Here is a 14,348-nt window from a genome sequence, read left to right as displayed (position 1 = left end):
AGCACAACAAAAAATTGGAAAGGAAGGAGAAAGTGAAAGCACTCCAACCTAGGAATAAAAGAAAAAAACGTTATTTCGGCATGTCAAACCAAGTTAAAAACATAAGAAACACCTGATGCGTTTCTGGCTCATGAAAAGCGCCCTTAATCATATGATATGATTAATGACACCTTCTCACATAAGTCCTATCTTTGGAGGCACTGTCCTACTATGCATGTCCATCATCCTTAAACTTCTGTGTTTAGTTTTTCTTAGTGAAGAGCTGTAACACATTGATTCTGATTCATAAAGAGTGGTGTTTTTCTCGCTGATCTTGAGGCACACGGATCAGATGAGGCACTGCGTGGCATGTTCCTTGCTGCAAATCTTACTCCAGTTTAGTGGAGGAGCATCAGAAGCATTGGTCTCCAGCAGAAATACGCTGACGTCAAATCAGGGCAATTATACAGATCTACTGTGCAAGGCTTGAAGTCTAATTTAGACTTCAGTCACTACATCGGAAAACACCTTTTTAACACTTTCTTAACATAATGATTTTCGGTTTTTTGTTCTTTCATTTTTCCCACTCCTTGTTCCAAGAGTCATAGCTTTTTTTGACTTTTTTCGTTCACATAGCTATATGAGGGCTTTCTGGATAAGTTGAATTTTTGAGTGACATCCTTCATTTTATCATATAATGTACTGCAACATGGGAGAAAAAGTCCAAATGTGCTGAAATGGTGCAGAAAAGCGCGTTTTCAATTGTTTTTCAGATTTTTTTTCCACGATGTTCATTGTGCTATAAAAAGATCTGGCAATATGAGTCTCCACATCAGTAGAATGGTTTCATCACTTATTTTGCAAAAAAAAAAATGCAATTCTAACATTGCTATTTATATCTTACTGATTGGGTTAATTAACTTAACATTTTGACCATCAGTCATTTACAGATGCACAATACCAAATATTTTTTTTACATTTATTACTGTATTTTTAATCTGGGAAAATTGGGGAATTCTAATTTTTTTCTTAGATTTCATTTTTTAGTTTTTTTTTTTTTCTTTTGTCTTCATTTTTGGTCCACTCAAGAGATGACTGATCGCTTAACCTTTTTGCTGCAATACCAAAGTATAGCATTTTGTAGTAAAAATCATGATCTCCTATGAATGCCAGCTACAGACTGGTCTTTATATGGGCACTGTTATCGATTGCAGACACATGGGTCTTATCAGAGCCCTAGCTGTCATGGCATCCCATTGATACCCCATAATCTCGTAGCCAGGAGGATAAATGAGCTTGTGGGATGGGGTTACTCCCCCGGTCCACGTGCTTTAATTGCCATTGCCACAAATTGACAGCAGCATTTACATGGTTCACAACAGCGGGCGGAACTCAGCGCCACGTGCTGCTCTCAGAAGCAGATGATGGCTGTGTGACACAGGAAGGGGTTAAACCTGTGGTTGCTGGCTGTGTAGGTCTCTCCTTTCACTACTCATGACTGAGCATAATCTTTGCATTATGTTACTTGCAAATTCTTATCGCCTCTAATGTAATATTTTTCCATCCAAGTATTTGCTGTCCTACATTTTTAATTTCTTTTTGGGTTTTTTTCAATAGACCCCCTAAGATATGCACCACATACACCACTTCGATAAGATGGGGAAGTGCTCTTATCTTTGAAGTGCAACATTTACTCTGGGTAAAAACCTTTTAAGTGTTTCTCTAGTTCAGTGTTTCCCAAACTCCAGTCCTCACGGCCCCCCACAGGTCATGTTCTCAGGATTTCCTTAGTATTGCACAGGTGATGGGAATATCTTGAAGGCCTCAGGAATTCTCTCACCTGTGCAATACCATGGAAATCCTGAAAACATGACCTGTGGGGGCCGTGAGGACTGGAATTTGGGAAACACTGCTCTAGTGTTATCACAGACCAGCTGGCTATAATTTTTATTAGGTGCCATGTCATGCAACACATTTTGTCACAAACAGACACTACAGGGGCAGGCCCAATTATATCTACTGTATGTATTTGTATGTGTATGTTTTGTACTTTACTTATATGTAACTGTATACATTGCTACACAGATCCAGAAAAGACACTCAAGTGGGAGTATGGATGATAGACCATCTATGTCAGCAAGAGACTATGTGGAGTCATTACATCAGAATTCAAGGGCAACCCTTCTTTATGGCAAAAACAATGTGATGGTTCAACCTGTAAGTAACGCACTTTGTGTTTTGAAAGTTTAAAATCACAATCAATTTTATATAGTACAAATTAGAGCTGTGGAGTCGGAGCCCATTTTGGTGGAGTCGGTGTCATGGAAATTGACGGGTCGGAGTCAGAGGTTTGGCTTACCGACTCCACAGCCCTTGTAGCAATCAGTGTCAACAATGGATATTTATAGTCCGTTATGCTCACTATATAACATGTGCATTATCTGAATTTGGGGGTACAGGAAGAAATGAAAAAGTAATGCTTTTTTTATTTTGCTTTATGGGTGAAAGACATGTCGAGACCTACTTTTCAAATAGTAAATAACAATGTTATTAATATGGTGCCAACATATTCTGTAGCACTTTACAATTCAGAGGGCGTGGAAGTCCAAACATTACAATTTAAATAAGAGGAGTCGGAGCCCTACTTCTAGTGTATGGTCCAGTAATCATTATAATAATGAGGATATTAAAGTAAAGCTGCCTTTACCAGTCACCAGTTTCTGTATACAGTGGGTACGGAAAGTATTCAGTCCCCTTTAACCCCTTCATGACCTTGGGATTTTACGTTTTTCCATGTTTGTTTTTTGCTCCCCTTCTTCCCAGAGCCATAACTTTTTTATTTTTCCATCAATTTGGCCATGTGAGGGCTTATTTTTTGCGAAACAAGTTGTACTTTTGAACGACATCATTGGTTTTACCATGTCTTGTACTAGAAAACGGGAAAAAAATTCAAAGTCTGGTGAAATTGCAAAAAAAGTGCAATCCCACACTTGTTTTTTGATTGGCTTTTTTTACTAGGTTCACTAAATGCTAAAAGTGACCAGCCACTATGATTCTCCAGGTCATTACGAGTTCATAGACACCAAACATGTCTAGGTTCTCTTTTATCTAAGTGGTGAAAAAAAATTCCAAACTTTGCTAAAAAAAAAAAATTGCGCCATTTTCCGATACCCGTAGCGTCGCCATTTTTCGTGATCTGGGGTCGGGTGAGGGCTTATTTTTTGCGTGCTGAGCTGGCGTTATTAATGATGGCATTTTGGTGCAGATACGTTCTTTTGATCGCCCGTTATTGCATTTTAATGCAATGTCGCGGCGACCAAAAAAACGTAATTCTGGCATTTCAATTTTTTTTCTCGCTACGCCGTTTAGCGATCAGGTTAATCCTTTTTTTTTATTGATAGATCGGGTGATTCTGAACACGGCGATACTAAATATGTGTAGGTTTGATTTTTTTTTTTTATTGATTTATTTTGAATGGGGCGCAAGGGGGGTGATTTAAACTTTTATATTTTTATTTTTTTCACATTTTTTTTAACTTTTTTTTTTTTTTACTTTTGCCATGCTTTAATAGCCTCCATGGGAGGCTAGAAGCTGGCACAACTCGATCGCCTCTGCTACATAGCAGCGATCATCAGATTGCTGCTATGCAGCAGAAATGCAGGTGTGCTATAAGCGCCGACCACAGGGGGGCGCTCACAGCAGGCCGGCATCAGTAACCATAGAGGTCTCAAGGACCTCTATGGTTACCATTCTGAGGCATCGCTGACCCCCGATCATGTGATGGGGGTCGGCAATACGCTCATTTCCGGCCGCCCTCCTGGAAGCGCTAGTTAAATGCCGCTGTCAGCGTTTGACAGCGGCATTTAACTAGTTAATAGCGGCGGTGAATCGCGATTTCACCCGCCGCTATTGCGGGCACATGTCAGCTGTTCAAAACTGCTGACATGTCGCGGCTTTGATGCAGGCTCACCGCCAGAGCCCTGCATCAAAGCGCGGTATCTGACCTCGGACGTACTAGCCCGTCTGAGGTCAGAAAGAGGTAAAATTTTTCACTTTGTTTCATTGCAGCCATTTGGTAATTTAGAAAAGTTCATTTTTTTCACATTAATGTACACTCTGCACCCCATCTTGATTGGAAGAAATACAGAAATGTAGACATTTTTGCAAATTTATTAAAAAGAAAAACTGAAGTGTCACATGGTCATAAGTATTCAGACCCTTTGCTCAGACACTCATATTTAAGTCACATGCTGTCCATTTCCTTGTGATCCTCCTTGGGATGGTTCTACTTCTTCATTGTAGTCCAGCTGTGTTTATTTAAACTAATTAGACTTGATTTGGAAAGGCACACGCCTGTCTATGTAAGACTTCACAGCTGACAGTGCATTTCAGACCAAATGAGAATCATGAGGTCAAAGGAACTGGCCAAGGAGCTCAGAGACAGAAATGTGGCAAGACATCACTTGACTCATGGCTGTACTAGCTTAAAGGGCCACTGTCACCCCCCCAGCCGTTATAAACTAAAAGAGCCACCTTGTGCAGCAGTAATGCTGCAGTCTAACAAGGTGGCTCTTTTAGTTTTTGATTCATTTATTACCTCAAAAAAGCGTTTTAAAAATTGGCCACACATACCAGATATTGTACCAGGAGGCGGTCCGAAGCGTCCTGTATGAATCCCCCAACTGCCGTCACTCTTCTCTTCAGGGCCGATGGTACCCGCCCCCTGAGCGCTGTTATCTTCTGAAATCCGGCGCCTGCGCTGTGCGAGCCTGCCTGGGGCCTGCGCAGTGTTCATTGTCAGTGCGGCCACACTGTTGCTGAATCCCCCGCCCCGCACTGTTATTCATTATGCACAGTGCGGGGCTGGGGTTCCTGGGAAGGCTGGGGAGCGTCTAAACAGCGCAGTGCGCATGCCCAGGAACCCCAGCCCCGCACGGTGCATAATGAATAACAGTGCGGGGCTGGGGTTCCTGGGAAGGTGGGGGAGCTGGGGAGCGTCGGAGCTGGGGAGCGTCTAAACAGCGCAGTGCGCATGCCCAGGAACCCCAGCCCCGCACTGTGCATAATGAATAACAGTGCAGGGCTGGGGTTCCTGGGAAGGCGGGGTTGCTGGGGAGCGTCGGAGCTGGGGAGCGTCGGAGCTGGGGAGCGTCTAAACAGCGCAGTGCGCATGCCCTGGAACCCCAGCCCCGCACTGTGCATAATGAATAACAGTGCGGGGCGGGGGATTCAGCAACAGTGTGGCCGCACTGACAATGAACACTGCGCAGGCCCCAGGCAGGCACGCACAGCGCAGGCGCCGGATTTCAGAAGATAACAGTGCCCAGGGGGCGGGGACCATCGCCCCTGAAGAGAAGAGTGACGGCAGTTGGGGGATTCATACAGGACGCTTCGGACCGCCTCCTGGTACAATATCTGGTATGTGTGGCCAATTTTTAAAACGCTTTTTTGAGGTAATAAATGAATCAAAAACTAAAAGAGCCACCTTGTTAGACTGCAGCATTACTGCTGCACAAGGTGGCTCTTTTAGTTTATAACGGCTGGGGGGGGGGTGACAGTGGCCCTTTAAAAGGGTGCTTCTACTCAACACTGAGCAAAGGATCTGAATACTTATGACCATGTGATATTTCAGTTTTTCTTTGTTTTTTTTTCGTCAAGATGAGGTGCAGAGTGTACATTCATGTGAAAAAAATTAACTTTTGATTTTACCGAATGGCTCCAATGAAAAAAAGAGTGAAAAATTTAAAGGGGTCTGAATATTTTCTGTACCTACTGTATGTCCAAGAAACAAAATGCTACTGAGGGCATGGAGGGTGTGGGAACCGATGATAAAAGAGACCAGATTCTTAGAAAATATGGGTATGGAGAACAGAGAGCAGTTATATTTGCGAAGTGAGGTGATATGCCTTTCTAAAGAGATATTTTTTTAGGGCTGAAAACTGTGGAAACTGGGAATTAACCAGATCCTTCTGGATGGTGCATAGCAGAGAATTGGAGCAGCATGAGAAAAGTGGGAGATTTCTATTATGGATTATGTTAGTTTTAGATCATTAGCAGTACGGAGAGCATGGGTAGGGTGGTATACGAACGGAGAAGAGGGAGGAGATGAAGGGTGGTTCAGCACTGTGGAGATTTTTCTGGGTGAGAATGATACATTTGTATTATACTCTTTAGTGGATGGGCAAGCAGTGCATTGACCGACACAGGGTGGAGACATCAGTGTAGCACCTGGGCAGAAATAAATGTCTTGCTCCTGCAGTCAGGATAGACTTGAAAAAGGAGTGTTTAGTAAGACGGAGGCCGATTAGTAGAGCGATGCACTAGTTCAGCCGAGAATGAATAAGAACAACATTAAAGGGAACCTGCCAGCAGGATTGTGCCGACTAACCTACAGATAGTGTCAGGTCGGCGCCGTTATACTGATTAGTTTTCATTTAATGATATGCTCTTGCTCCGGGCGGCCTGTGGGGGGTCTTCATGTGGTACTCTGCTTAGATATTCATCTGTATGGCTTCTGACAAGTCACTGATCCCTCAGTGCACTAGCATATCATAAACTGAAAATAAAGATTAAACAACCACCAAAAGACAAATTTCATCAACCAAGGTATCATTTAAATCAGGATAACAGCGCCAACCTGACACTGTCTATCGGTTACTGTGCACAATCCTGCTGACAGGTTCCCTTTAAGAGTTTTTGCAGTTTCAGTGGTAAGAAAAGTATTCTGGAGATATTTTTGAGGTGCACGTTGCATAAGCAAGTGTGTGATTAGAGTTGAAGGAAAGATATGAGTCAAATGTAACCCCAGAACAGTGGGCATGCTGCTTGAGAATAATGGTAAAACCACACATGGAAATGGTAATATCAGTTTCAGGTAGGTTAGTAGAGGGTCAACACACAAGAAGTTAAATTCTGAAAAGATTCAGTTTCAGATAGAGGGAAGACACGTTAGAGCCAATGGACAATTACTTGCATTTTTTTGTAGTGAGGGGGTGATGTCAGGAATAGATGTGCATAATTGGGTGTCCAAAAATAGGAAAAGTGGCTTATTTAATACTAAAGTCCCACACCTATAATAGCCGCATAGCAGTTGTTCGCTAGTCCATTCAAAGCAGAATATGGCACAAGTTATTTGTCCTCATAATTTATTCAAAAATATTTAATCCAGTATGTATATACAAGTAATAGAAATAACTTTGCAGTATAATCACCACTGTGAACAAAACATCTAGACTGCGGTACGGGCTTGAGCAAGCTTCCAATTTGCAGACAGATCCAGGGTGAGGGTGATCTCTTGGCAGACATGCACTTCCATAGATTGAGCAGGATAGCAGAGACATTGACCGATGATGAGGGAAACACACCTGCAGCGACATTTCTGGGGACCTCCCACTTTCTCAAGCTTGCAATCTGTCTTCCATTCCTTCTTTTTAACAATGCACACCATGTGACCCAGCGCCAATCCTGACACCAGGTGCTAAAATATACAGTATAATACCAATTTAATACAGCTTGTTTACATCTATTAATATAGAGAACTATAGTAATCAATCTTTTCACGACTGCATTATAAAAAGCAAGTATTATACAAGAACACATTAGAAACGCATCTCATGTAATGTTTACAAAAATACATTAAAATTACATCTCTTATTTAACTCTTTTGGGAAAACCATATCAAGAGAAAACATCCAATATACGGTACTTCTCTTTGTAATAACCTATTTTTTATCTGACTTATATCTTTAGTATACACCTCTTCAAGAACCATGCATTTTAATTCTGAAAGCATTTGTTTATGTTCCCAAAATGTCTCACTACTGTTGTTTCACTAAATTTTTTATTTTCAATTGTTTTTATTTTTTCTTCATTTTTATTTGGTCTCTTTTGTTTTTCACCATAAATTGTATTCGCAGATCGGTGTTCAATAATTTGCACCCTTTACACTACACAACATTTGGCCCACATATCCTAATCCACATGCATATTTTAAAAAATATACCACATTGGTGGAATTACATGTAGAAAACATTTTTATAGGTATTTTTTGTGTCCATAGTAAGGTGGGATACTGTATATACTCGAGTATAAGCCGACCCCCCTAATTTTGCCACAAAAAACTGCGAAAACTTAATGACTCGAGTTTAAGCTTAGGGTGGGAAATGCAGCAGCTACTGGTAAATTTCAAAAATAAAAATAGGTACCAATAAAAGTAAAATTAATTGAAATATCAGTAGGTTAAGTATTTTTGAATATCCATATTGAATCAGGAGCCCCATATAATGCTCCATACAGTTCATGATGCGCCCCATAAAATGCTCCATATTGAAATATGCCCCATATAATGCTGCTCAAAGGTTAATAATGGCCCCATAAGATGCTCCATAGACACATTTGTCCCATACAGTACTGCATAAAGGTTAATAAGGGCCCCATAAGGTGCTCCATAGAGACATTTGCCCCATATAATGCTGCACAAATGTTGATTATGACCCCATAAGATGCTCCATATAGATATTTGCCCCATATAGTGCTGCACAAACGTTGAATATGGCCCCATAAGATGCTCCATAAAGATATTTGCCCCATATAATGCTGCACAAATGTTGATTATGGCCCCATAAGATGCTCCATATAGATATTTCCCCATATAATGCTGCACAAACGTTCATTATGGCCCCATAAGATGCTCAATAAAGATATTTGCCCCATATAGTGCTGCACAAACGTTGAATATGGCCCCATAAGATGCTCAATAAAGATATTTGCCCCATATAGTGCTGCACACACATAGAATATGGCCCCATAAGATGCTCCATAGAGATATTTGCCCCATATAGTAATGCACAAACGTTGATTATGGCCCCATAAGATGCTCCATATAGATATTTGCCCCATATAATGCTGCACAAATGTTGATTATGACCCCATAAGATGCTCCATAAAGATATTTGCCCCGTATAATGCTGCACAAATGTTTATTATGGCCCCATAAGATGCTCCATATAGATATTTGCCCCATATAATGCCGCACAAACGTTTATTATGGCCCCATAAGATGCTCCATAGATATATTTGCCCCATATGCTGTTGCTGCGATAAAAAAAAAAAAATGACAAACTCACCTCTTGTTGCTCAGGCCCCCTGCACTTGCAATACTCACCGGTCCTTGTTCCGGCACCGCTGTGTCTTCCGCGTCCTCTGCACTAACGTTCAGGCAGAAGGCGCGCACTAACCATGTCATCGCGCCCTCTGACCTGAGTGTCACTGCAGAGGACGCGGAAGACGGAGCGGCGCCGGAACGTGGGACAAGTGACTATCCCACAATTCTCCCCCTCCCCATTATACTCACCTGCTCCCGGCGCTGTCCCTGCACATCCCTGGTTCTCCAGGCTCTGACAGCTTCTTCCTGTATTGAGGGGTCACATGGTACCGCTCATTACAGTAATGAATATGCAGCTCCACCCCTATGGGAGTGGAGTCGCATCCATATTTATTGCTGTTATGAATGGTACCATGTGACCGCTCAACGCTGGAAGAAGCTGTCAGCTCCCGGAGACCGGAGATGCAGGGACCTCACCAGGAGCAGGTGAGTATGTCACAGCCGCTGCTCCCCCTCCCCCGCCGAACCCCCTGGGACAATGACTCGAGTATAAGCCGAGAGGGGCACTTTCAGCCTAAAAAAATGGGCTGAAAATCTCAGCTTATACTCGAGTATATACGGTATATTGTTGCCTTTAATTATGGAGCTACAATTCTGACAGTTCATACATGGATGGGTACCTTTGGGTCTAAAAAAAAAACTTGTTTTGGCAATTTCTAATTATTTACATCTGACCGCAGCAGACTGTTAGACCGCATTTTTCCTTATCAATACACTGTGTTCCAAATTATTATGCAAATTCAATTTAAGTGTCATAAAGATTTAATTGTTTTGTTTTTCAAATTAACTTTTGGATGGTATTGTGTCTCAGGGCTCAATGGATCACTTAAATCAATCTTAAACACATGTGATAATTGGTTTTCCAGGTGATTCTAATTAAAGGAAAACTACTTAAAAATGATGTTCCACATTATTAAGCAGGTCACAGTTTTCAAGTAACATGGGAAAGAAAAAGGATCTCTCTGCTGCTGAAAAGCATCAAATAGTGCGATGCCTTGGTGAAGGGATGAAAACATTAGAAATTTCCCCAAAACTTAAGCATGATTATCGTACTGTTAAGAGATTTGTGGCTGTATCTGAGCACAAATGTGTTTGTGCTGATAAAGGCATAATGAGGAAGATTTCTGCCAGGCAAGTTCATCGGATTAAGAGAGCAGCTGCTAAAAAGCCATTACAAAGCAGCAAACAGATATTTGAAGCTGCTGGTGCCTCTGGAGACCCTCGAACCTCAAGGTGTAGGCTCCTTCAAAGGCTTGCTGTGGTGCATAAACCTACTATTCGGCCACCCCTAAATAGTGTTCACAAGCAGAAATGGTTGTATTGGGCCCACACATACATGAAGACTAATTTCCAAACAGTCTTGTTTGCTGATAAGTGTTGAGCAACCCTGGATGGTCCAGATGGATGGAGTAGTGGATGATTGGTGGATGGCCACCATGTCCCAACAAGGCTGCAACGTCAGCAAGGAGGTGGAGGAGTCATGTTTTGGGCCGGAATCATGGAGAAACAGCTGGTGGGGCATTTTAAGGTTCCTGAAGGTGTGAAAATGACCTCTGCAAAGTATATAGAGTTTCTGACTGACAACTTTCCTCCATGGTATAAAAAGCAGAAATGTGCCTTCAGGAGCAAAATCATCTTCATGCTGACAATGCACCATCTCATGCTGCAAAGAAAACCTCTGAGTCATTGGCTGATATGGGCATAAAAGGAGATTAACTCATGGTGTGGCCACCATCTTCCCCTGACCTCAACCCTATAGAGAACCTTTGGAGTATCGTAAAGCAAAAGATCTATGAGGGTGGGAGGCAGTTCACATCAAAACAGCAGCTCTGGGAGGTTATTCTGACTTCATGCAAGGAAATACAAGCAGAAACTCTCCAAAAACTCACAAGTTCAATGGATGCAAGAAATGTGAAGGTGATATCAAAGAAAGGTTCCTATGTTAACATGTAACGTGGCCTGTTAGGATGTTTTGGCGTTAAATAGCTTTTTTGTTCAGTGAATGTGACCCCCTAATGCTGCAAATTCCACAAATGAGCATTTTCAGTTCTTTAAAACATCAAATGTTTAGAAATTCTACTGTGCCTAATAATTTGGAACAGTGCATTTTAAGTTTTTATTCATTTTGGAGATTATACTGTTATCATTGGGAGGTTTCTTCAATAAAATTCGATGTATACTCTAACGGGTGATGACTTTTATTAGACTGACTGTCATTTGCACCAACCATTTAGGAAAATCCGATAAAAATGTAATTTGCATAATAATTTGGAACATAGTGTAAATGACCTTAGCCGGATGTTTAAAAAGTCTGCCAAATTTGGGATCATGCTGCAACAAATATTTTTGATGGATCTGTTAATCAAAACAGAATGCTCATCAAATATGGAGATAAATGTGCACCTATCCTCAATGTCTTTCCTCTTTCTCACTTCTCTTCTTGTTTTCATGGCAATCTCATCACTAGCCATAGTCACCATCCTCCCATCATATCCTTTTTGTACAAATGTATGATTCATAATTTGTTTCTTATCCTGATAACCCCTATCCTCAGAGCATATCCTACTTAACCGTGTGAATTGTCCCTTGGGTATACTATTAAACACATGAGAAGCATGAAGACTATGTCTACTTACTAGGCCATTTTTAACAGTTTCCTTAGTATAAATACTTGTTTCCAAAGAGCCATTCTTAATCATAATTTTAACATCTAGAAACTTTTTAGTTCACTCTCTAGTTTTTCTAGTGTAAATTTAATCAGTGGATGGCATTCATTAATATGCCGATCAAATGCATAAATACCGTATATTCAACAGACACTGATTAAAAAATAAATATATTGTCCACATATTTTGTTTCAAAACCTGCCATAAAAATATTAGTGAATCTTTGTGCTGAAGGGGACCCCATCAAAGTCCTCTGCAGCTGCAAGTAATAATCAATACCAAATCCAAAGTAATTTTTACTCAGTCGCCTCCAATAATAACAAAATAAATACAAGTTTTTGATTACGAAGTCTAGGATCTTCACGTAACTGATCTCTCACTGTTTGGATCTTTTCATGATTGGGATTGTTAGTGCACAGGCTAGATACATCAAATAAGCATAATAACTTCATCTCTGATAAGTCCATCTACGCTATTCTGGACAGAAAGTGTTCTGTATCTTTTAAACAATTTGGAAGTTTTTTGTACAATCTTTTGAAGGAACCCATCCACATAAATTGCAATCTGATGAAGAACTGAATTCACCCCCGAAACAATGCAAGTCACAGGGGAACCCTCAATTTTTTTATGATTTTAGATAACAAATAAAACAATGGTATCCTGGGGTTCTCATCAGTTAACCTTTTTTTAATTATTATTATTATTATTATACATTTTTATAGCGCCATTTATTCCATGGCGCTTTACATGTGAATATGGGGCAAATATAGACAAATACATTAAACATGAGCAAAAAACGGGTACATAAGGAGGGAGGAGCCTGCCCGCGAGGGCTCAGTCTGCAGGGGATGGGTGATGAAACACTAGGAGAGGGTAGGGCAGGTTGTGCGGCGGTTCAGTAAGTTCAGGATCACTGCAGGCTGTAGGCTTGTCAGAAGAGGTGAGTCTTCAGGTTCTTTTTGAAGGTTTCTATGGTAGGCGAGAGTCTGATGTGTTGGGGTAGAGAGTTCCAGAGTATGGGGGAAGCACGGGAGAAGTCTTGGATGCGGTTGTGGGAAGAAGAGTTGAGAGGGGAGTGATGCTTATAGCGCAATCATCAACACCCTCTTGTAAAATATTCTATTTCTCTCTTAATGGAGGCAGAGGGGTCACCAGAAACCAATTTATACTCTTTATTTTCAGCAAGTTGTTTATCCGCTTCTTTTATATCGCTTATTTTATCCTGCACTACTATTCCTCCCCCTTGTCTGCTTTTTTTTTTATTATAATCAATTAATTTTCTCAGTAACTTTTAAAGCAGTTTATTTGTCAAGTTGGAAAAAATTTTTTTTAAAATTGTCGCAACTTTTCCATTTACCTTTTACTTCTCTTATCACTGCATCCTGAAAGGACTGCAGAAGCCCACACTATTTTAGGATCAAAGGAACTACTTTGTTTTAACTGTCCTGATATATCTTCTCTTTTTCTTATCTGTTTCCTGTACCTTCCTCCTGGATTCCTTCTGTCCTCCTTATCCAGGCTCCCACTGTTGCTTGATGTATCAGTTTCTTCTTGTGTAGTAGTCCCTCTTAAAAAAAAAAAAATAAGTATCATTTCTCTTTTTATTAGTTGCAGATTGTAACAACATACGGTTGCTGTTCACATTAGTAAGATCATCACAAGATTCTTCTAAAACATTTTGTTGGAGACCACAATAACTGTGCAGGCGCTGTATTTAAAGTAGGAGGCAAGTCACTGACATTTCAGTGACTTGTCATTTAACCCCAGAATGATGACAATGAGGCCAGAGCACCAAAAAAAGACCCATTCACAGGCCCATCCCAAAGCATGAGCATATCATTAACTAAAACATTAAAACACAGATGAAATAAGAACCACATGACGGATTCCTTCAACCCAGCTATCATTTTAATCAGTATAACAGCGCCAACCTGACCATGCCTGTAGTTTAGCAAAATCCTTATGACAGGCTTTCTTTAATCTTTTGCTGCTAGAACACTAATTGTAGTGAAACAACAGCAAGCTGCTGAAGAAATGACACATTCCTGTATTCAGGCTCTCTGCCCCTAAAACCTGTGGACAGATTCCCCTTAAGCTGGGAAATGCATAGATAGAAAGCTAAAGATAGAAGATGAGCAGCAAATAAGGAGATTACATAAAGTAAGGCTAGCATTATTGTTTTGTGCCAGCAAAAATCAACTTTTTTTTCCTTCAACTTTTCACTCCAGGCTGATTTAGATTAGCCTCTAGTCCAAGTCATAATGTTTTAGAAAATGGATAGTTTAGAACAATGGTTTTAGACAATTTCTGGAGACTGTGCTTGTTTCGTGCCATTATCTTGAAAATCATTGCTGGACTTGGTGATTGTTGGGGTATATTATACATGTAAAACTTCTTTCTCTGCCCAAATTTTCAATTTTGAGGTAAAATCTGTATTCAGTTAAGACAGATTGTTAATTACTGAGGTAGGAAAATTCAGTAAGCTGGACAAAATGGAGTGCTGACTTCAATATACACTGTGTTCCAAATTATTATGCAAA

At 40.7% G+C, this 14,348-nt stretch overlaps 1 protein-coding gene across 1 annotated transcript in view; it reads left to right on the top strand.

The window, feature by feature from the left end:
• SGSM1 (small G protein signaling modulator 1) overlaps nt 1–14,348 on the top strand; it is a 331,551-nt gene that overhangs the window by 194,356 nt on the left and 122,847 nt on the right. Inside the window, exon 8 of the mRNA XM_077295680.1 lies at nt 2,065–2,196. Within this exon, the coding sequence (XP_077151795.1) occupies nt 2,065–2,196 (132 nt within the window). The remainder of the gene's footprint in view (nt 1–2,064; nt 2,197–14,348) is intronic.

This window comes from Ranitomeya variabilis, chromosome 1, assembly GCF_051348905.1.
Source record: "Ranitomeya variabilis isolate aRanVar5 chromosome 1, aRanVar5.hap1, whole genome shotgun sequence".
Lineage (NCBI taxonomy): Eukaryota > Metazoa > Chordata > Amphibia > Anura > Dendrobatidae > Ranitomeya > Ranitomeya variabilis.
This window is presented reverse-complemented; position numbering and strand designations above follow the sequence as displayed.